Source organism: Drosophila sechellia, chromosome 3R, assembly GCF_004382195.2.
Source record: "Drosophila sechellia strain sech25 chromosome 3R, ASM438219v1, whole genome shotgun sequence".
Classification (NCBI taxonomy): domain Eukaryota; kingdom Metazoa; phylum Arthropoda; class Insecta; order Diptera; family Drosophilidae; genus Drosophila; species Drosophila sechellia.
The window spans coordinates 23,740,516-23,762,506 of NC_045952.1; the positions used below are offsets into that span (position 1 = coordinate 23,740,516).

At 43.2% G+C, this 21,991-nt stretch overlaps 4 protein-coding genes across 7 annotated transcripts; 2 read left to right on the plus strand and 2 right to left on the minus strand.

The window, feature by feature from the left end:
• Positions 1-1,360: 1,360 nt before the first annotated feature.
• On the plus strand, positions 1,361-2,412 carry LOC6619673. The gene is made up of 2 exons (XM_002043852.2): positions 1,361-1,626; positions 1,695-2,412. The coding sequence occupies exons 1-2, from the start codon at positions 1,467-1,469 to the stop codon at positions 2,240-2,242; spliced, it is 708 nt and encodes a 235-aa protein (XP_002043888.1). The 5' UTR covers positions 1,361-1,466; the 3' UTR covers positions 2,243-2,412.
• Positions 2,413-3,476: 1,064 nt separating this feature from the next.
• Positions 3,477-14,050, minus strand: LOC6619674 (tyrosine kinase receptor Cad96Ca). Its single transcript, XM_002043853.2, has 11 exons — positions 13,892-14,050; positions 12,753-12,933; positions 10,458-10,717; positions 9,584-10,399; positions 8,196-8,463; positions 7,453-7,541; positions 4,756-4,895; positions 4,584-4,689; positions 4,383-4,522; positions 4,178-4,319; positions 3,477-4,118 (listed from the first exon to the last, which is right to left on the minus strand). The coding sequence occupies exons 2-11, from the start codon at positions 12,886-12,888 to the stop codon at positions 3,894-3,896; spliced, it is 2,322 nt and encodes a 773-aa protein (XP_002043889.1). The 5' UTR covers positions 12,889-12,933; positions 13,892-14,050; the 3' UTR covers positions 3,477-3,893.
• On the plus strand, positions 5,715-20,106 carry LOC6619675. Of its 4 annotated transcripts, none has more exons than XM_032721023.1 (6): positions 5,715-5,954; positions 16,061-16,402; positions 16,463-16,574; positions 16,632-16,771; positions 17,036-18,257; positions 18,315-20,106. In XM_032721023.1, the coding sequence occupies exons 1-6, from the start codon at positions 5,903-5,905 to the stop codon at positions 19,426-19,428; spliced, it is 2,982 nt and encodes a 993-aa protein (XP_032576914.1). In that variant the 5' UTR covers positions 5,715-5,902; the 3' UTR covers positions 19,429-20,106. The 4 variants fall into 4 exon arrangements, with proteins under 4 accessions (XP_032576914.1, XP_032576916.1, XP_032576917.1 ...); XM_032721025.1 differs by lacking the exon at positions 5,715-5,954 and adding an exon at positions 14,705-14,839; XM_032721026.1 differs by lacking the exon at positions 5,715-5,954 and adding an exon at positions 14,705-14,820.
• On the minus strand, positions 20,103-20,992 carry LOC6619676 (SAYSvFN domain-containing protein 1). Its single transcript, XM_002043855.2, has 2 exons — positions 20,779-20,992; positions 20,103-20,719 (listed from the first exon to the last, which is right to left on the minus strand). Exons 1-2 carry the CDS (start codon positions 20,920-20,922, stop codon positions 20,330-20,332), a joined length of 534 nt encoding a protein of 177 aa, XP_002043891.1. The 5' UTR covers positions 20,923-20,992; the 3' UTR covers positions 20,103-20,329.
• Between the last annotated feature and the right edge of the window lie 999 nt (positions 20,993-21,991).

Genomic DNA, 21,991 nt, shown 5'->3' on the forward strand with positions numbered 1-21,991 from the left:
GTATATACATGTAAAATATAAGTAGATTAACAATTTTATCCAAATGACCTTTTGTAACGAACATTTTTAAAATAGAGTAAACATGTTTTTAATAGCATATGGGCATCACCTTCAGTCGCAGTAAACTTCATGCCATGAAGAGAATATTTTAAAAATTGACATTCATATTTTTAACGATTACCTACTGTTTTTTATCCTTGGATATTAAGGCTTAGCTATATTTAAAACATGAAGTCACATGAAAAATATAGAACTAATCAATTTTTATTCATTTCGCTAGTCATTTTCACTTTAGCTATTTTCTATAAATTTTGGTGGAACGTATCAAAATTATATTTATAATATAGCACAGAAGGAACAAAACTTTCCTATATATACTTGATAAATTGATTGACATACATACATACATATATATAACTTAATAAATAAAATAAATGTTAAATCAGGACTTAATACATATATATTTTTAATTTAAATTAGAGGGTTGCAAGATAGTTCCACATGCAACATAATCACCGCCGCTTATTCAATTAGAATATTTCCCCTGGCTACCTACATATATTTCGACTTACTTTATTTATTGTCATTATGCATATTACATAATTACCCGTCGTCGGGCACTCGAGGCTGGTCTTCCGCAGCTGCAGTGGCAGCGACAGTGGCAATGGCTTAGATGGCACATTTTTTAGGGACCACCCCCTTGTCTGCATGCACCGCAAATTGCATTTGCATTATTTATATTGCATCAATAAAACCCGCATTCAGGAATAATTAGCGAGCGCAGAACTTGTCGAGGAGCAGGAGCGGAGACCAGCGGATTGAGATCGGCGCAGTTGATCCGTTTATGGCTGGCGCTAGGATTTATTTGTACTTCCTTTCGCATTTGAAAGACGAGCGTCTACCTGGTGAGCCTGGTGAGAGCGGTACATTCATGAAACCATTTGGCGCTTTTAAGCGACTCAATTACGCACTTTGATTCCCACATTGGCCGCTAGTCGCCTGTCATTGGGTGTCGCCTCGCTCTGCCTCGTCCAGCTTGGTCCTGTGGCCAGGACTCGGGACTGGACGCGGGCTACCTGGCCGCCGTCTGAGGCAAGATGCGTAAGCACTAATTTTTGTGTGCGCTCAGTTTGCCGTTTAATTGCCGCGGCTCGCGCTAAGTGTTCCCTAGAAAAACAAAGGCAGGCGCTGTGCGGCGGAGGTTCAATCAAGCACATGTCGTCCTGGGCTGACTCCTTGGCCAAAAGTGGTCCTTGCGCAGGCGCAGGCGCCCCGGATGTCTCGAGTGTCAAGCGCCTTTGCAGCCTTTGTCTGATTATCGCAGCCACGCAACGCTGATGTGCGGTTATGTCAATTAACGCGGATGCGGATCAGTCCGAAAGGATCGAGGTATATAAGGATAGCATGGCAGGAGCACAGGACATCACATTCGCCACAACCACCGAACGAAGCACATCGATCTGAAGATGCAGTTGGGAAAAGCTATCATTCTGATTTTGCTGGCGGCCATCCAGCAAAGCTGCCTCGCTCTCTACATCAAGAGCGCGGAGAAGAATCCTGCCAAGACTGGGCCCAAGGACGATTGGGGCGTCTTCAAGAACACACTCGGACTAAGCCAAGAAAAAGGTGGGTTGTGCCTTAGATTAAAGCTCCTTTTGAACTCTTCACTAACTTGGCCATTTTTTCCTCTCCAGTTGAACTGCTGAAATCGCAAAAGGATCAGCAAGGCACTAAGGAGCTGCTCAATCGCTTCATTCTGGAGAACCCAAAGGCACTGCCAAAGGCCAAGCCACAACCCGATCAGTTCATGGGACTCTACAGATCCATTCTCAAGAAGCTGACGGCATCCAAGCGCATGCTGAAGACCTCGCTGAACTTTGAACTGGCCGACAGGCCACACAAGACCCTGAAAAGGCCGCGCCGGAAGATCGCCGTCAAGATGGTTTCCGATATGCCATCGTGGAAGATCGAGAGCCTGCTGAACTCATTCTATCTGAAGAACGGGATTCCCCGCAACGCCGAGGAGCACGATTATCCCGATCTGGACATGGCCAGGGATACTGATTACGACTCCGATAACTTCTACGACGACGAGGGAGATGTGGGTCTAACGGCCAAGACGCGCCAGAACACTGAGTACGGATCCTTCCAGGACCTCATTATGCAGGCCAAGATGAACGAGTGGGAGCGGGAGAACGAGGAAACCAAGTTGCACGGCCCCGACAATGATGACTACATCTAAATCCCTAGACTATCCGCAATAAAGGGCTGTGCAATAGAGGTTCATATGCTGGCATTGGACTTGTCTTTAGGCTAGAGTAATTTATAATGCCAGAAACGCGCTTTAAATCAAACGATTGTTTGAGTATTTATTAACATAGCATAGCATGTAACTTTCATATTTTTTTTCAACATGAAAATTATAAATAAAGTGAACAAGAAGTTAAAATTTGAAATGAAATGAAAATGGTTTATAACTGTTGGACATTTGAACTTGGCTAGTTGATGTCTTATATGTTTGGAAATTCGGAGTCCTTCAAGCTTTTGGTATAAACACAGCTGCGCATGTCCTCTCCGCACAAAGAGCTTTGTTCAATGGAGCTGGTAAATATTCTCATCTTAAATATTTGAAATCATTTGGCAAAGACGTTAATGACAAAAACTCGGCTTATAGCTATAGCTGTGAATTTATTTATAAACGCATTTGTATAGTAATACATTCAAGTGCAAATTGTGCAGCATATTGATCGCACGATTATATAAACAGCTGACTAGCTCCTTCAATTGCTACTCTTCTCTGGCAGCATGACAACAAATATTTCCATAATAGGTGGACATATGGTGCCACAATAGTTTGCTGCTCCTGCTCCGATCCAACAACACAGGCACGTGCTCCAGAAGAGCGGACCATGCGCCGTATTGTGCCACGGATTCTTGGAACATATAAAAGCCGTGCTCAGTTTAACCCACAATTAGTCTGTTGCTGTTGCTGCACCTCGGTAATAAAAATAGAATCGCACACAAATGAACTACTCCTTTCCACTCCCAGTTTGCGTATTTTGCAAGCCACTTTAAAGGGCTTAAATGGCGACCCAAATAGAGCCTTTAATGTGTTTCTGATGCGATGCCAACCTGTTGCATTTTATGCTGACTAATAACTAAGGATTTAAATAGATGCGATTTGAAACCCATTATATGGCTGCCATATAAAAATGGTTCGTTGCCGCAGTGAGCAGAAATCGATACGCTTAATGCGAATATGCTAAATTTCTGGATGCACGTCACGTAGTCAGTCTTTTAGGTATCAGCTTCGTCAGCTTTTGACGCCATCGGCATCATTTATGCACGTACTCAGTTCGCCGGAGCTGCAAAGTTTGCCATGCCAATAAGTCTCTAAATAACTATGCGTCAACGAATTCGGCTTAGGTTGATGTATGTTTAAGGATATGGAAGGGAGTTTAAGGATGCGAAAAGAATGGCGTTTTTAGGTGTATATTTATGGTTCACTTTCGGTTTAACAATAATATAAATTACATATAGTATAACTCTATACACGGTCGATAAATTAAGGACATAATACAAGCCAAATAAATAAAACGTGAACGCAAACAATGCAAGCAACTTAGAGTTTAAGAGGAATTACAACGGCCTTTGCATTCGAGTATACCCTCCATCCGAAGCTTAAAAACTTTGGCGTTTCCACGTGTCGGATATCCAAAAGATACAGTTTCGCTTACATTTACTTGCAGTGCGACTCGTAATGGCAGTGTAAACCTTCACTCTGTATGCAAATTCAAGTAAGAGTATCAACTTACTGGACGCAGATGTCCCAAAGTCGTTTGGAGGTAATAAAGCTCTTGGGGTTCGGGTTCAGTACATTGGGGGCCACCCTACTACAACTTTTCACCACTAAGACTAACGATATTATAGTAGTTGTGATCGGGGAACCGCTCGAGTTCGATATAATCCATTTCCGTGTGCAGCAGCTTGTCGAGCATCTGGATTATTTCCGCGAATAGAGGGCGCTCCTGGGGATCGTGGGACCAGCAGTAGTACATGATGTTGTACAGCTCCCGACGACAGTGCTCGGGCTTCTCCAGACGATACCCATCCCTTACCTAAACAATATAAATAATATTTATTCCATATATACAATAAATTTCTTATTTGTGCATACCTTTCGCATCACATCTGCTGCTGATATGCCAGGATAAGGCGTCGATCCCAGCGTCACAATTTCCCACATCAGTATGCCAAAGCTCCAGATATCCGACTTTACGGAGAATATATTATCGTATAGCGACTCTGTAGCCATCCATCTGAAAAATCAAGGCTTTGCTTGAAAACTTTTGTTTATAATGATTTATTGAAATAATTATTACCTGATGGGCAGCTTGCCCTCGCTTTTTCTCTCATAAATCTTCGAGGTGATTACATCTCTTGCGAAGCCAAAGTCTGCAACTTTGCAAGTGTGATCATCGGTTATGAGAATATTCCGAGCAGCCAAGTCACGATGGATAATCTGGATAGGGAATTGCATATATATCAATTGGATAGTACTTAGATTTTCCAAGTCAACTTACTCCTCGAGATGTTAGGTACTCCATGCCCTTAGCTACTTGATACATAAAGGATGTTAGGTCGCAGGACGTTAGTACATTTGACTTTCCATGAGTGTTTCCATAGTGCCTATAAAGAAGGTAATAATATTTATTTGTTTTTAATATTTGTAAGAATTGATCAAATATTGCCTACCTTTCGGCGCGTGAGCTGCGTAGGTACGTTTGCAGTTTTCCCCGATTCACGTACTCCAGAATCACAAATGTGGGATCCTTGTCCGTGCAGCAGCCCAGCAAATGAACAACATTGATGTGTGGCTCCAGAGATTTCATTACCTACAAAAAAATTAATAACAAATTGCTTTATAAATGTCACAATCAAGCTGTTTGTTTTACTAACGAGGCAGAAGTCCTATTAATAAGTGTTTTATTAAGCCACTTTCGTGCTGATTTATTGGGCTATCAGATTTCCCAAGTAGCCGTCGTTCATTTCAGTTAATAACCAGCCGTCTGCCCTCCAATTCAAATTCAAACTTTGAACAACTAAGGCCGCCGCGCGAAGGAAAAAAAATAAACAATAAAGCCCGGTAATTTTCCAGGTCTCTAGCGCCTTCACAATGGCCAAGTGCGGAGGCAACTTGAGGAATGAGTCTGCAGCCTAGCCGAGGGCCATTCATAATTTTTCATTGTTCTAAATTAAAGTGCAATTATTCTCGTTTCTGGGGTAATCCGCAGAACATGATAAACTGCCGCCGCAGAAGGCTGCCGTTGCAGGACCAAAACCAGAACGAGAACCAAATGCGACTTTAATGATGAAGGACGCGACCCACACGACGGCAACCCTATGGCATCAGATTCCTCCTCAGATTCCTGTTCAGATTCAGATTCAGAGTCACGGAGTCACAGAGTCAGAGTCAGATTGCAAGGGGCAAGGCCAGGCCGCAAAAGGTCTCGAACTCCGAAAGTTGCACTGCGCAGGACGAGCGGATTGGAGGTCCTGCGAGATGCTCAGTCTCGGATTCAGAGAGATACGAGTATGTGTGGTATGATGGCCCTCCAGGCGAGAGGATGCTGTGGTTCTTTTTGTTTCTATATTTTTTGTTCTTCATTATTTTGTTGCTGGCAGGAACAGCAACAGGAATCAGTTTGTTTCAAGGCGCCGGAGCGCACAGTTCGGATTGTGTTTGGTATCCGGCAAAGGACTTTTTTTGTCGTCTTTTTGCAAGGCTGCTGGAGTTTCCTCCGTGTTTACAGCCCGCAACTGCTGTCAAAATAGTTTCGCCCGAAATGAGTGCGGTGCGTGTTTGTGTGCGCGTTGAATTAATGCTCCTCGGTGCCCCCAAATGCTGAACTCATTAGCTAGCCATCGACTTTTCCAAGCCGGCGAGACCAGAGGTAATAATAATGCACCCAAGTATAGTATGTAAATGCTAATCGATACGGAAAGTGGCCCCAGTTCTTGTGTCGCTATCATTGCGCTCTTATTCTTGGTTTACCACGCGTATTTTGAAGTTCAGATACGAATATATATGAGATAGTGGCGAATAATTGCCATGACAACACTCCTTTGATTGCCTGGCACAAGTATGCAAATGGCTGAAAGTGTTGATGCCATTAAAGGACCATAAATGCGCCCGGAACAAAGGACCTCCGCTACGACCACTACAATCAAATTTATTGATTCGCCGCCATTCGAAATGAAAATATTTTAGCCCACTGATTGCGGACAGTTGTGCAGCTCAGCGCATTTGGATTTACACAACTGAAAGGCGTTTGAGCCCCGAAATGCTGATATATGTTGACATGGCACATTTTTCTTTTAAGCCAGCAATCCAGCTGACTGGATTTTAAGGATTTTTCGGAGTGCTCGCATATGTAAGCCCACAAGGATCCAGCTCATTAAATATGCATGCCTGACACCGGGCTACTTACAAGGGCATAAATTAATCATTTTATCGCAGTATTTTTGGCGAGCATGAATACGCAATATGCAATAAGGCAGACAATATTCCAATTGGCATTTAACCCACATCGTGACCATGCCCGAATTGCATTTACCATACTGGGCTTTAAATTTAATTCAGTAAAAAGCATTTTAACCAGATTACAGTGTCCAACAAAGCTAATTAGCAAACAACAAATACAATAACTAAATGACAGGCAAAGTAAAGTGGAGAAAGGCGTCGGCAAACTTTAAATTAGAAAACTCTTGAATGGAGGACTTTTTGACAATAACCAGGGAGATGGAACTTTACAGTGACTACTCGAAACGTGGCCAAGATTTCTTGGTCAAGTCGAGCATAAACAAGGTGGATATTCTTAGAATTTGGCCAAACACTGAACCACTTAGCCAAATTATATTCCTGAATTTACCTAAATACAGCTGCCATTGCAAACTTGGCAGCAGGTAGTGAAACATTTGGAAACTTTCTGGAGTGAGACACATAAGTGGACTCCTTTGCGTTTTCATTAAAAAGGCAAACATTAAATCCGAACTCGAGGGGAAATGGCTGGGGCAGCAGCGGGGGAGCAGGAAAGGAATTCTTTCGAAACTTTTCAGCATCGTTAATTTTCAATTTACAAAACTTTTTCATCTAACCAGAAAAACCAACTCGCAAGATTTGCCCCGACAGTCCTCCCAGTTTTCAGTACTCAGTCGTCGAGTTAGCGAGTCTGTCAGGATATTTTCCTCCTCCTTTTTTTTTGCTCCTTGGGCGGAAAAGGCGACGGCGACCAATTGAATGAAAAGTGACAGAGGAAAAGGCAGCCGAGAAATCGAGCCAACTGGGGATGTTGTAACGATTTTGTCGGTGTTTTGCATACCCTTTATGGTTGATTTAGGAAATTGTAAATGCTGATTCGCCAGAATTATGCGATTAGCCATCCAACTCACCTCCAGTTCGGATAAGAGGTCCTTGCGATCCACTTCGGTGGCGCTTTCCTTGAGCGTCTTCACAGCCACGGTTGTAATGCCCTCGTTGCCTGCAAATATTGTAGATAATTATCCTTAGTCGGTTGTATCTTGTTTAAATTCTTAAAATCATACACTCGTTACCTATTTAATATTTAAAGTTTACCATTACTTTGCATTCACGTTAGGAACCTGGGCTATTTGTCTGCCTTTATAGAAATCCAGAAATCACTTGCCTTTCGTTTTGCAGACCATTCTACATACGTGCTCATAAAAATGGGCTCAGTGTGGAGCTCTGGAATGTGGTATATCGAGTGGGTGGTGGCCATCCACCCACTACTACATGCACAATTTTGCTGCACCTGAGCACTTGAATTTGGGCCAACAACTGCCGGATTGCATGTGCCAGTCGTTTTGTGGAACTCCGCTGATTGAATGCACAATCTGCTCCATTTTAAATTCCTTTCGGCATCACAGCGAAATTGATGAAATTACTCTGTTGAAATTATGGATCTCGTGAAACGAAAGACCTGCCTCTAATGGGAATTTAAACGAGGTATACACCTTTTCAATACCTTTTTCAAGCTAAACTAATACATTAAATCAAAATCGATTTAGGAATGAATTATGACCCTAATCTATCCCAAAGGATATGAATTGTTGCATTGCGGCTTAGATTTCATAGTTATCTTAACTTATTTGGTTTGTCTCCTACTCAAACGTACCATTTATGTTGGTGGCCTCGCAACGCCAAACTTGTCCGAAGGCTCCTTCGCCCAAGATATTGAAGAACTTCAATCGGTACCTGGGGAATTCCCAGCGGTCGCAGTTGGCCTCGCCGGCAAAAGCGTTTTCCGGTGCGCCGGAACTTCCTGCTCCACCTGTCACGCAGCCCGAGCCCAAGTTGGAACCCGGCTCACCTGTCCCGGGACTGGGCACTCCGGCGGAGGATAGCCCGCCATTGGTGACACCTGTTGATAACTGGGACGTTGCCTTTGAGCGACAACATCGATGGCAGTTGTGCAATGTCCAATGTCCAGGTGAGCGGGAATGCCAGCGATGTTGACATTTGTGTCGCGTACAGGATTCAGAAAACAAGAAAAAACACTTTGATTAGTTGTGATCCCCCACTGGTTGTCACGTTAACCGTGGTGACGGCATAAAATCTAGGTTAAACTATGATTGACATTTAAGTTTCATAAAGTCAGAGCGGAACTTTAGAATCTATAGTGACATCAAAGCTTTTGCAATTAACATGACAGGACTAACTTTAGAAACATAGCCAAAAAATGCAATAAATAACTATATGGACGCAAATTCCATTGTTATAGCAAAGTGCTGAAATTTCAAAATAAAGCCCAGCTGTCAGCACCACAAAATGTCAAAATTTGTACGCGCGGTTCAGTTTTTTGCTGATGACGCGAGAGCCTGCTGAAGTTTTGGCATTCGCTGTCAATAAATGGGAATCGAATGAAAGGATGTTCCCAGCAGACTCGAAGGGCTCCAAGCCAACATGCAGCTGCATTCAGCTACTTTTTCCTGTCAATTACACTGCCTGCCTGCGTGGATACTGTGGGTGACAGGGCCAAAGGACCTAAGGACCAAGGGAGCAAGGGACCAAAGCACGAGAGCCACACTTCTGCGGAGGAGGCGTTGAGTGAGCCAACTGAGGTTGAAATCTGCGCTGGAGTAGCTGTCGATTAGGGACTCCGTGCCCTAAGCCCCAATCACTCCCAGAACGGGTAAAACTCAATCGATATTTGCATAAGCTCTCCTGCATCGCCCACTAATTTTATGCAATCATTTCAAATGGACCTTCTGTGAAATATGAATTTTAGATTGCGTTGCCAAGACTCGCACTCTTTACTTTGTAAGATAAAAAACGTCTGCACTTTTTGTTTTACTTCACTGGAGCTTTTGTAAAGTATGCCATTAAGGTCTGACCTAAATCTATTAGCACCCTGTCATACTCCTTTTGAATAATTCTGGTTATCTATTAATAATGAAATTGCTACCAAAACTCCGAAGGGCATTCAGCAGGAGATACCCTACCTAAGTAACCGCATTTTAGTGGCTGAAATTAGTTAGTTAATATTGCTTGCATTCCACTCACAATGCCCATCTGCTGATCCCGCTCCCAGGGAACATAGCGATTGGCGAAGGCCGCAGGTCCTTGCCACTGCTGCATGACCATCGAGTTGCGGCTGTCGTCGGTCAGCGTGCTGCTCAGCTGGCTCTGGTTGGATTTCTTGGCCAGCTCCTCCTTCTCCTTGGTCTTCTTGAGGGTCCTGCTGATGACGCAGAGGCGTCGGCGGCACAAGTACGCCAGGAGCACGGCGATGGCGGCAAAGAATCCGCCCACGGTGACCACAATCGGAATTGTGCCGGACTTGAGCGAGAAAATGGTGATGGGACTGGTGCTATTATAATGGTGGCCGCCACTCGGTGTCGTTGTCTCCGCGGGGATTGCGGATTCGACCCTCGTTGAATTATTGGCAGTTATCGGCGTCAGTTTGGTGCGACTCTTCGGCGTGGTGGAGCTGGTTCTGACGGGTGTTGTGGGTGTCACCTCCTCATCCGGCTGCTCCTCTTCTCCACTCTGCTCTCCCCGCACGCCGGGGATATTCGGCGGGGGCGGTGGGTAGTTGTTACCGAATGGCGGCGGACCGAATATATTGTTCTGGGGCACCGGTGGATACCAACCGCCTGGTCGGCTGTTTGGCAGCCCATTCCGGATGGATTGAACACCGGGCAGCTGGTCGAAACGTGGGAGGAATTGCGATATATTGTGCACCACGTTCGAAATTGATGTCTGCGGTCGATAGCCGGAGCTATTCTCCCGCTCGCCCAAGATATTGATGAAAACCTCATTCTTTGCCGTATAGGAGCCATCGGTGACAGTTATATAGATGAGAAAATTCTGACCAGCCTATAAGGAATCAAATTGAATATGGTATTCCACAAATATATAAATGCATTTGACTTACCCTTCCCGCTAAACTTTCGTTGAGAGTTACCACTCCTGTTTCCCGATCGATTTGAAAGGGGATCTTCTCCGGAGGACTAGCATCGTTTTCACCACCAGGCAGATTGAACCGCGGTTCTATGCCAAATATCAGATCATCGCCATCCGGATCCTCCGCCCGCACTCTATCGATTATCTGGCCAACTTTCTCGGTCTCCGAAATACGCCAGTTGCGTTCGCGAACATATAGAATCGGTGGTGCATTCTGATTGTGGGCCTCGACTGAAAATTTACATGAAAAATTAATAATATGCCGTTTTATAGCATGTTCATGAACAACAGGTTATTGTACATAATCCAGATTCTCTGATGTTACAGTACCGGTTTTATAAAGATTTTTATTTTAATATTACAACAGGATCCCACACTTTGTTTGCATAAAAACTTAGAGATCACCTCGATTCTGACTCAAAAGTAATAACGTAGTTCGTAGAGCACATGTTTAACTTCCTAACTATCCCCATTAATATACAATATAATGTATAAACATTTAAATAAAAAAATATTATAAAAAACTATAATTTTCACTAGAAAACCCCTTCCTAGAAACGTTATAGCATTTAAAAACAGAGTGTGCATGTGAAGCGATTAACTTGTTTTGTAATCCCACAGCAAGCACCTATTAAATCCATTCAAAGCCGTCGTCGAAACCGATGACGACACAGCGATTAATTGGTTAAGGCAGCAACTTTACTCGCATTTCCATGGGCCAACAGTTGGCAGCCAAGTTCATTCGGATACTGCGAGTGCCAGCTATTGACCCGGATGTCTCCCACTTGGGAATCGCTTTGAACGCGAGCCAAGTGCAGACAAAGGCTACCCCCTTTTGGGTGAGGGCCAGATTGCAACATCTGGGGGAAAATTTGTGGTGGCAGTTTTTCTAGCGAATATCAATCGGTTCATTGTCCACCGAGAATGTCCGTGAAATATTCGCATATTCAGTTGATTTCTTGGCGCTCCATAAGTCAGCCATAAGCATCATTCAATGGACCTAAGCGACGTGACGTGATAACCGGTTGAGTTGTTTGCACTTGTATCTCTTCTGCTGGCGCTCGACCTTCAGATACAAATGCGCACACATGTAACGAATACGTATACGTGATATATGGCTGTACGGCTATATGGCTATATGGCTATATGTGTGCGTGTGTAACCCGGAGAACGGCTAAAGGAGAGTCTTATTTTTTTTATTTTGGCCAACAGCGTATCTGACGGCGCCGCTTAAGTGAGCAGCATGTTTTTGCACTGCGGATTGCGTGCCCAAACAGGTCTGAGGTCTTGGAACACTGTCTCGAGCGGATTTAACTCTGTCCGCGTGTAAGCCCATCCACATCCAGATATACACGACTGCCATTTATTACGATGCTCGCAGAAATGTTCCGTTTCGGCTAAATGTTGCACAATATGCTGATGAGTTGTGTGCGTGAGTTTTAGCTCGACAGTTATATTAATAATTTTAAATAAGACATAATTCCAAAGATTTATTACCAGGAAACGAGAAAATTTAGAAGACTTAAGTTCAAACGGTCTTCATTTCTATAGATTCCAATCGATTCAATTTATTCTAATAAACATAATTGATTGGATAAAAATTGTTATTATATTATTATTATTGGCTACTTGTGAAAAAAAGAAGCAAAATTGTAATTAAATTTTTAAAACTTGATTTGCTTTAATAGATATTTTCCGCGAAAATATACAATTCGTTGTGAAACTAATAAAAGAAATATTGAATTGCGAAAAACTGTTTCCAATATTTATATTTTTGTGCACCGAAAACATTTGCAAATAAGTGGTTGAACTCTGATTTCTGTGCCCAATTGATTGGTTTTTTATTAAAAATATAAATGAAATTCAATCTATTTCCTGGCCCATTAGTCGAATTAAGAGTTCAAACACCGGGTATTAAACGCCTTCGCTGAAATGTCGCCCAGCTAGCTCGTGGAGCATTCACGGTCAAGACTGAATGTACTGGAGCTCAAATCCATTTGTTTTTCTCGCCCACGGGGACATTTGGACCATTGTGGGACTTCAAGAGCGATTCGCATTGTTTCGGGCGCCAATTACGCATCAATATTGTGGTCATTAACGTGTTGCGACATCGCGATAGGCGGAGACTATTGACCCGATACCCTCATATAGCCAATCTGACAGATAATCTAGGTGGACGTGTTAAGAGTGCTACTGTCAACATAATGGGTATGCTTAATTACAGTTGTAAGCAGGCCCTACAGAATATTCACTTAATAACACTTACCTTCTTGTGAAATCAATGAATTCACTGTGGCTGTGACCACAATGATGGTCAGCAGCAGGCTTCTTCTCCGCCAGGAAGTTAATTGTTTTCTGCAGTGTATTATCCGACTTTCGTGGTTGTGATGGTGATAAACCATTGCGCAATCAACCGCCTAAAAGGCAGCCTGCCAGATGTCCGAGGACTGAGACAAGGTGATGAAATTTTAATTAAAAGCTGCTGCGCAACGTGTTCAAAAAAATCGAAAAAAAAAACGTATCAACGCGTGGGAGTTTGTGTCGTCCGCATTCTGCAGATTCCGCCGTTGAAATGGGTTTTATTAAATTAACAAAGAGGAAACAGGCGTTTGTTTTAGCCCGGAAATATTGCATGCCAAATGCCACTGCCAACTGGTTGCAATGAACCAGCATACAATATATGATTGTTGAAATATTTAAGTGAAGGGCAGACATCACACCCAACTAAAAGAAAATATAACTTAAGACGGCGCGCGTCATGAAGCGGGTCGGCGATTTCTCTTTTTGACGTATACGGCGGCATCGGGTGCATGGCGCAATAGCAAAACAAACTGGGCAACCGAGCACAACCCCAATATATGTACAAACAGCAGCGGGCACACTAATAGGAGCGATAGGCCACAACTACATTCAAATAGTTTCATATAACTTGGGTCACATTAAACTATATTTTTAATGGAATATTTATAAAAATTGTAGATGTTTACTAATCCAATTGAGCATTATATGAAGGTAGTCTTTAATTACTTTTACATTTTATGTATGACTTTAGATATTTGTCCGCAACTGTGCACACTCTCACATAGTTTAAGATCGCACGGAAAAAGACAGATAGATTGGTGCGAAAGAGAGCGGCTTGCGAATGCTTTGTGTATTCAAATAATTTAAAAGGAAGTTTAGAAACTGAAGAAAACCCCGAGTTGAGGTGTGTTTGCACTCCATAAAAAGACGACAAAATAAAAGCTCATCATTTAATTATATAAATATCCACTTGGCACCAACAAAAGAGACCATTCCAATATGCTAATTATCGAATTCACACGGCTGTTTTTTTGGTAACGGTGAGTCACCCAATCGCACATAATATATATTTTAAATTTGATTTTCATTTGCAGCCATTATTACTTTTATTTTGGGGTGGGATTTTCGTTGAATTTCACATATATAGATTGTACACAAAGCCACTGAAACTGGTATCCACAAACTTTCACGGGTTGCGTATGGGGCGATCCCAGATCGGCGGGACTTGATCGGCGATGCGTTTAACCACTCGGCGGACTGACAACTGAAGCTATGGAACCCAGCCCCCAAGCCTAAAGACCTCTCCACAAAATAACCACTCACTCGCGCTCTCAAAAACGAAAAACTTGTTTAGCCGCCACAAGAAACGAACTTGAACTTGCTCTCTTGTGGATCGCATTTTCTCAGAGCCTCTCTTTGCTCTCTGTCTCTCTTGCTTGGAATTATGTTTGTGGATCGGAGCATTATTATTAATTGAGTTATCAGTAGTTGGTGCAGATTATTGTGTACTTGAATACAAATTAGACTCACAATCGGCCATAGATAAGAATAAATAATAATTTTAAAGCCGTAAAGGCTTTAACTTACATATTGCCCAACATTCTCATGTAAATATTGTAAATACCAGGTCTAATCATTTGTTTCAGTTTCTAAGCACTCACCACGAGCTCATCACGCTTCGCCTTGGGATTTCCCTCATTTCCCCGGAACAATAAAGCGTAGTGCTCCGAGACCCATTCATTAATCAAAGCGCTTATCTGTTTTGCGACCATCCGATATCTGGTTGATATACACATGGTCGATTGCAGTAGCAGCGTCGTCAATGGAAACGCCGCGGAAGTTCCAAAACAGGTCAACAAAGCTTTTCCGCGACAGCTTATTTACCTAACTGCCAGTATAGTTATTTGCTTGCCCAAATGTGCATTGTAAACTCGTATGCGTCACGCGGAGTTTCCCCGCGAAAAAAGGGCAAAACCTCTTTTAAGACACATTCAAAGATCTTGGCCATCTTCAAAACCTGCAATCTACGAAAGGTATAACCAAAAAAAACAGGTGAGCTGAGCCCATGCTTTCAGTCTTTTGGCGACCGGCAGAGCGGGATGTCATTTCTCGGTCGAACATAATGTGTTTGATATATATATCTCACTCAGCTTGATGAATAAGTAAGCAGATATGTATTATCAGCAAAAGCAACTGTTTTAAGCTTGAGAAACATTTTTGCATCGTTTACGCATCAATAATTCACATTCTACAGTGCCCATTAAATGTTTGAGTGAAAAGCCTATTGTTTTGATACACTGAATGAGCTCAAAGCTAAACTGATAAGAGCATGTTTCCACAACAATTCGATAAGAGAATTGAGTGGCACTGATAAGATCTTAGGTCAAGCACGAATTCTACGAACCAAAACAGCATGCGTTAGTTGCTTCGCGACTCTCATTCAGAAAACACATACGTTGACTAATTAAAAGCTCGCTCAAAGCGATGTAAAATATAGATGCATATAGCTCATAAACAATATAGAATTCGGCCCTAATATTTAGCTTGTTGAGTGTAAACAAATTGCATGTAGAACTGCAACAGGTATGGATAAATCAAGCTGATAAATAATTGAGCTCACTTTTGGTCAATATGCCTTTTTATGTGACAGATTATGTGTTGGTCGAGTATCTATATATTTCGGTGGGCACGAGGTAAGCCCACGGATAGTCTGCAGTCCGTTGGAGATAGCTCTCTTGGTGCTTGGGGGCTACAAGTCGGCCATAAATTATAGTAGGTGTTAGCCAACAATGCACAGTTCAGGCCCAGCGTCACCGCATCGAGTGCAGAAGTTTTTTATTTTCGGCTGTTGCCGGACAAGTTTTCCATAGCACCGAATCCACATTGGTTTTGGCCGCGCCACACAAATGGGCCGGAATTTGGCATTTTTGCAACGGTGCAATTTACTTGCACAAGCTAACAAAAAGGCTTTATGTCTGTACTTGTGCCAGAAAGTTTCGGGTATGGGAATATGTACATTTATGCTCATCCGTAGGCCCAGCATTATATGTTATCCATGTCCGCAGCGTTTGGGTTTGTCCGTGGGCACAAAACCATGGCCTCTATGTGGCCCATTCTAGTTGAGCCAACTTGCTCCTGGAAATGGCATGCGAAATAAAAACAAATTACTGGTATGAAAGTTTGAGCGGGATGCTCTTTAAATCATACTTTAAGTAAATGTGCACTTTTTCAGCGTAATACTCAACTAATTAATGCCAATTGTTTTCATTGCAGGAGTTAACATTACTTGTAGAGGCACAATGATTCAAATACTCGCACATCGTTCCAACTTCAGTCCCCTGGTGGTCTTCATGTTACTACTAATCGACCACCGGCTAATCGTGAACTCAAGTGTTCCTGTACTGCAAAATCCCTCGGATGAGTACACAAAGTATGTGCCGATCGAGGAACTCAAATTGCCGGAGGATCAGGAACTGGTTGTCCGACTTCCTTCGAACTCGCTGCTCAAATACACATCCTACAAGGATGTGTCCATCCTGCATTTTGATGTTCCACCCGATTCGCGAACTGCCTACTTCACATTCAAGGCGTTCGAGGATCCCAAAAGTGCCTTTCGTGAGTATTGCAAATACAAAAGGTAGAGTAACTTTAAACTTAGTACTACTAATTTGTTAGAACGCAAGTGTAAGCCCAAGGATGTCACGCTGCATCTGAAGGCGAGCAGTTATCCAGTGATAAGTCCAGAGAACATAACCTTTCCCAAGAACTTCTTTACCAAGGATCAGAGGTATATAATATTGAATATACCTTCGCAAATTAACGAACTCAATTTAATATCTTTCAGATTTAAGGTATATGACCTACAGTTTCTATCCGATGAGCAGCAGCAGCGTATTACCATTGAAGGACCTCATATAGGCAACTGGTTTGCGGTGGCGTTTGTGAGTTGGTCAGATCCCAATAACGACCGCATTGAACAACAAGGTATTTCCCCATTCAATTTACAGACTTTTTCCTCTATTTCAGCTAAACTATTGATTACCTTCAACTATATAATTGACACTGCAGAAGGATATACAAAAAAGTATTCCATTGTGCTATATTTTATTTGGGCTTTTGAATATTTTTAAAAATTGACTTTGTTACCCCAGAGATAAAAGCCTTTTGAATATGCAAAAATCCGATTGTGATGATTTCGGCATTGTGTTTAGACCCATGCATATTTATGAATTTAATTTCCGTTTGCAGGACTCGCTGCCTCATGTGACACTCTGCTGTCCGCCGAGATGTCCGTTTCCCGATTCCGTCCGATAATCATAAACAATGGTCAGGAGCACGAGGACAACCTAACAAGTCATGTTCTGCCCGAACTGAATGGAGCCAATATAACCAAGGATGCACTAAACACCTCCAGGCCGCTGCGCTCCATTCCGCCCAAGCAGCAGAAACAGAAAGTTGCATCCAAATCCCTCGCGGAGGGCAAATCCAGCCGAGCTGCTCAGTTTCCAAATACTACGGAAAACCACAACAGCACGCCGACCGCAAACAATGAAATCATTTACAGATTCTATGTGCCAGACGATATAGGCGATGCTACGGCGCGGATAATGTTCAACCAAGTGTGCGACGAGTGTCCGCCGGTGGCCTTCCATGTGCGGGCCAATGGATATCCACTGGGCGGTACGGATCACAATCATGGCCACGGAACCATCATCCGGCCAAATCAGACGACGGAAATCTCGATTCCGTTTGGCGTGCAGCCCAATTCGTGGCACTATGCCCTATTGACCTTCGTCAACGAGGCGGATGAACCGGAAATGCCTTCTCAGGCCAACAATAGCCATACAAATCATAGTTTATCGTATGTCCTGCAAATTGATTACATTACCGAGGACTCAGATAATGCCATGCAGCAGTCCAAGACCGTGCAAAACAGCACCAACAGTTCCAGTGCAAATCCCTGGGAGCCCACCAAGTTCCGTCAAATGAACTTTTACTCGCTATTGCGTCAAACGTACCGCGAATTCTTCATGTTTGACTATGATCTACGGCCTGATGTGAACGGAACGGTGCCCGAAACCCTCAATCTTACGGCCAAAACCCATTCGGGATTCGCCTTTGATCTGGGCGAGGTTGCCGATATTGGAGGCACCCTAACCTTTGCCCTTTCCATGAAGGAGGCGCACCGCGCTAGCCTGAAGATGAGTCTGCCCACACAGCCTCCTGATTTGGGCGGCATCCTGGCCGAGCGACTGATCGGGGATCCCAAGGAGGAGGTGGTGCCCGTCGTCTCGGCAACGAGCAATCAGAGCATGCAGATTGTGGTCTGCGTGCAGTTGGGTGAACCAGGAGAGCCAGAGTATCCGGACAAGTGCCGCTACGGACAGCGGCTAAAGCAGGCCTCCATTATTGTTAACAACACGGAGAGCATGGGTCTGGTCCACGTGCCGTTCCCCGAGAGTGGTCGATGGTGAGCTCGGAAGACTTGAAATCATAACTTAATACTATACACCTTCACTATTCGCAGGTATGTGACTATGGGGCTGTTCTGCCACGGATCCGGAACCGCACGCGTGTCCATCATGGAGAGCGTCAAGGAGTTCATCAGCAAGCACCAGGATATGTTGGCTGACATGCGTTCCCCGTGTGACTGTGCTGAATCCGTTCCCCGCTACACCAGCTGCTTGAAGTCTCCCGATTGCCTGGAGGCGATGAACGAAACCGAAACTCTCAAGGTGAAGGAGTGCATCATGGACGACAAGTGCAGTACCAATTTCAAGCAGATGACACGGCTCTTCGTGGAACACCACAAGGCGGCAATGGAGCAGCATGTGGCGGTGGAGAACTGCAACACTTCGGTGGTCTTTTCGGTGTCCTCCAGTCCGTGCGTGGCCGGAAGATGTGGACGGTTTGGAAGGTGCTATCATTACATGTCCGGCGGATTCGTCTTCTCCACGTGCGTCTGCTCGAAGGGCTATCGTGGTTGGGATTGCACGGAGGATTCGCAGGTGCCCACCAATATGTCCATCCTGCTGGCCACTCTGCTGCTTACGCTAAGCAACCTGCTATTCTTCCCGAGCATCTACATGGCGGTCAAGAGGCGCTACTACACCGAGGGCGTTATCTACTTCTTCGCCATGTTCTTCTCGATCTTCTATCACGCCTGCGACGCCGGCGAGGATGAGTACAGCTTCTGTCTGGTGAAGATCGGTGTGCTGCAGTTCTGCGACTTCTACTGCGGCCTGCTGAGCATCTGGGTGACCCTAGTGGCCATGGCCCATGTCCGGACGGAGCTCGTCTCACTACTGCACATGTTTGGAGCCATTTTGCTGGCCTTTGGTACGGAGCTCAATAAGCAGAGTTTATGGGTGTTTCTGGCCCCAGCTCTGACGGGGATCTGCCTGATCTCGACCAGCTGGGGCCTCCGATGTGCCAAGTCTCGCAAGCTGTTCCCTTCACGGAGATACCTATCGGTGTGGCTGCCCTTTGGACTGACCCTCGTGGTCGCCGGTCTGGTGTGCTATGCCTTTCTGCAGACCAAGCAAAACTACCACATCGTCCACTCCATCTGGCACATGGTGATGGCGTTGAGCATCCTGTGCCTGCTGCCCTCCAGAAAGTCCTTCGTGCCGAAGTGCTAGCACGCGGAGTACTGTTCCCATGCCAGGGAGCTCCTGCTGGCTCAGGATCAGGAGTTTCACATGTGAGCCTGGTGACTTCGTGGCTGGAAATAGGTTACTCCAAAGCTTTTCCTCGCTCCCCCGGCGAACAAGAACGTTACAGGACCCCATTTAGTAGTACAGTAGAATAATCCATACTTTAGTTTGTACATAGCAATACTCATAGATGTAGTTGGTAAACTGAAGAGATCCTGGAATTGATCAATGAAGCACTGAATGTTCACTAAAGCATGCACGGATAAATAGGCGGATATAGTTACTTAATCGTTATGATGTTGGTTTTCCTATCCTTTGCCATACAAATCTATGCACTAAGGCCTACAAACATTAACTCTATAGAAAATATTTCAACAGCCTTACTAAATTTAATGAAAAGCACGCATGGGAATGTGTATCCAATAACTTAAAGTGTACATAAATACCTGTTGTGAGGTACATCGCAGACTGTAAGATTAGCTAATAAATAGGACCTTATCTAAATATTGTCTGCACTTACTTAAATTAATCAATTTATTGATGAAAATTGTGGCAGTTGTTGAGCAAAACCCGAAACTTACATTTGTGTTTCGTTGTAAAAATCGTTCAAACAGAATTGATAGATTTATACTTTACCAATAAAAACGTACAGACCTTAGAACATTTTACTGTAGTATTATTGAGGCTACATTTGTATGATTAACAAAAGGTAAGATCAAAATGTCATGTTTAATAAAAATCTATTTAGTAGATAATGATAGTTACCAATAACACATAATAAAATATACTTTAACAGCCAAAGAGCTGCATAAGATACTAGTTAGTGATACTATTATAAATTGTCTAGACTACATTGGATATATTATTTCATGATATACTCGTATGACTATCGTACACTTCCCGATCCATAGCGGATTTCCCTTTCAAACTGCTCGGCCTTCAAGGTGCCATCTATACTCTCGCAATTCTTGTTGAAAACGCTGTAGGCACTCATCTCGTTCCGTTTCTTTGGTTCCGTCCGGGTGTTGAAGTAGATACCGAAGAGCGCGGAAAACATGAGGAAGACCAATCCGAAGCTCAGCTTTATGGCAATCACGTAGAGAGTTATCCAGAACAGCAGATAGACAGTCCATAGGGTATACTTTAGGCAGTTGTTTTCCTTGTGGTGATGGTCTGTCGATCTGGTGGGCTGCTCCTCCGGCACCAATTCACTTTCACTGGAGGTCGCAGCCTCATCTTGTGAATTTTCCGAGATAGCTTCGAACTTAGTAGGTGGCTAAATGAAGCATGTGTAAAATAAATAAAACACACACATATGTTTGGTTTTCAACTTACCTGTTGTACCTCTATTGTGGTATCTTTGTTAGCCCCGGTTCCCAACATCCAGAATCTTCGGAGTTTGTCCTTGAAGTTGTCCACCGTTTCCTTCCTCCTTTTCTGAGCGCGATACTGTCGCAGCTGTTCTTGAAAATCAGCCATAAATCGCAAATGCACTGATTTTGCCCAAATTGTAAATAAACTAAGCTGGACGTGTCAACAACATATCGATAGGCACCTGGCAATATTTCCACGTACTCTTATCGATACACGCAACCGGGAACGCCCGTTAAAGCGAACCTGTTATTTTATTAAATTTTAAATTAAATCAACAATTTTTTATTGTTTTTTTAAATTATATCTTTTCCATAATTCAATGTAATGATTTAACTCGAAATTATATATTTGTGTTCATATGTTTAACGGATTATTTAATATTAATATTTATAAAAACATTTTAGGGCTGAATCTTTGTCTTTCGATCTAACGACAATGTAAAGAGTTGTACAAAGTCTTTAATACCCATGCCATATAATAGGTATAACCTCCACTTGTAGATTTCCATATCCATATTATATAGATATTTCATTCATATCATATCCAACTTTGAAATGATTCACTTTTCACTTGGTATGCAAATGTGAAATCATCCACTACTATGTGGATGTCATGGGGTCGCTTCAAGGTGTCGTCTTCCCCACAAGCGAACATATATGTCGCCATGTGTGAAGGGATTTATGGCGGTAATCCCCAAGTGGCGTTCCGTTTTCACACTTTTAATGATCGTAAACATGAAGGGGTAAACATTTAAACATAATATTTTTTTGTGAAAGAACTGTAACTACTGCACTTAATTGTATTTAGCCACAATTATTGCCCCAATGGTATCACTCTCTAGCAAATAAGTGTTTACCTCGGGGGTCTTACGGAAATTTTTTAGATACCTTGCACACTATTTTTTAGTAATAAATTAATTTTGTAAGGCTAGATAACATAGTGTTCTATATTATAGATTTTTATAAGCCCAAATAAAGATACTATTGGTTTCAATTCTTAATATCTATTTAAAAATATGTTGCAGAGTGTTAAGACACGCGAATATATGACAGAGCGTGGTGCAGAATGAAACGAACCTTTGTATTATTTGCTCTAATGAATTGAAAAAACGGAATAAACGAGACAGTTTCGGTGGGCGAGGAAGGGGTGCGATCTTCTTTTTGCCCAAGATTCC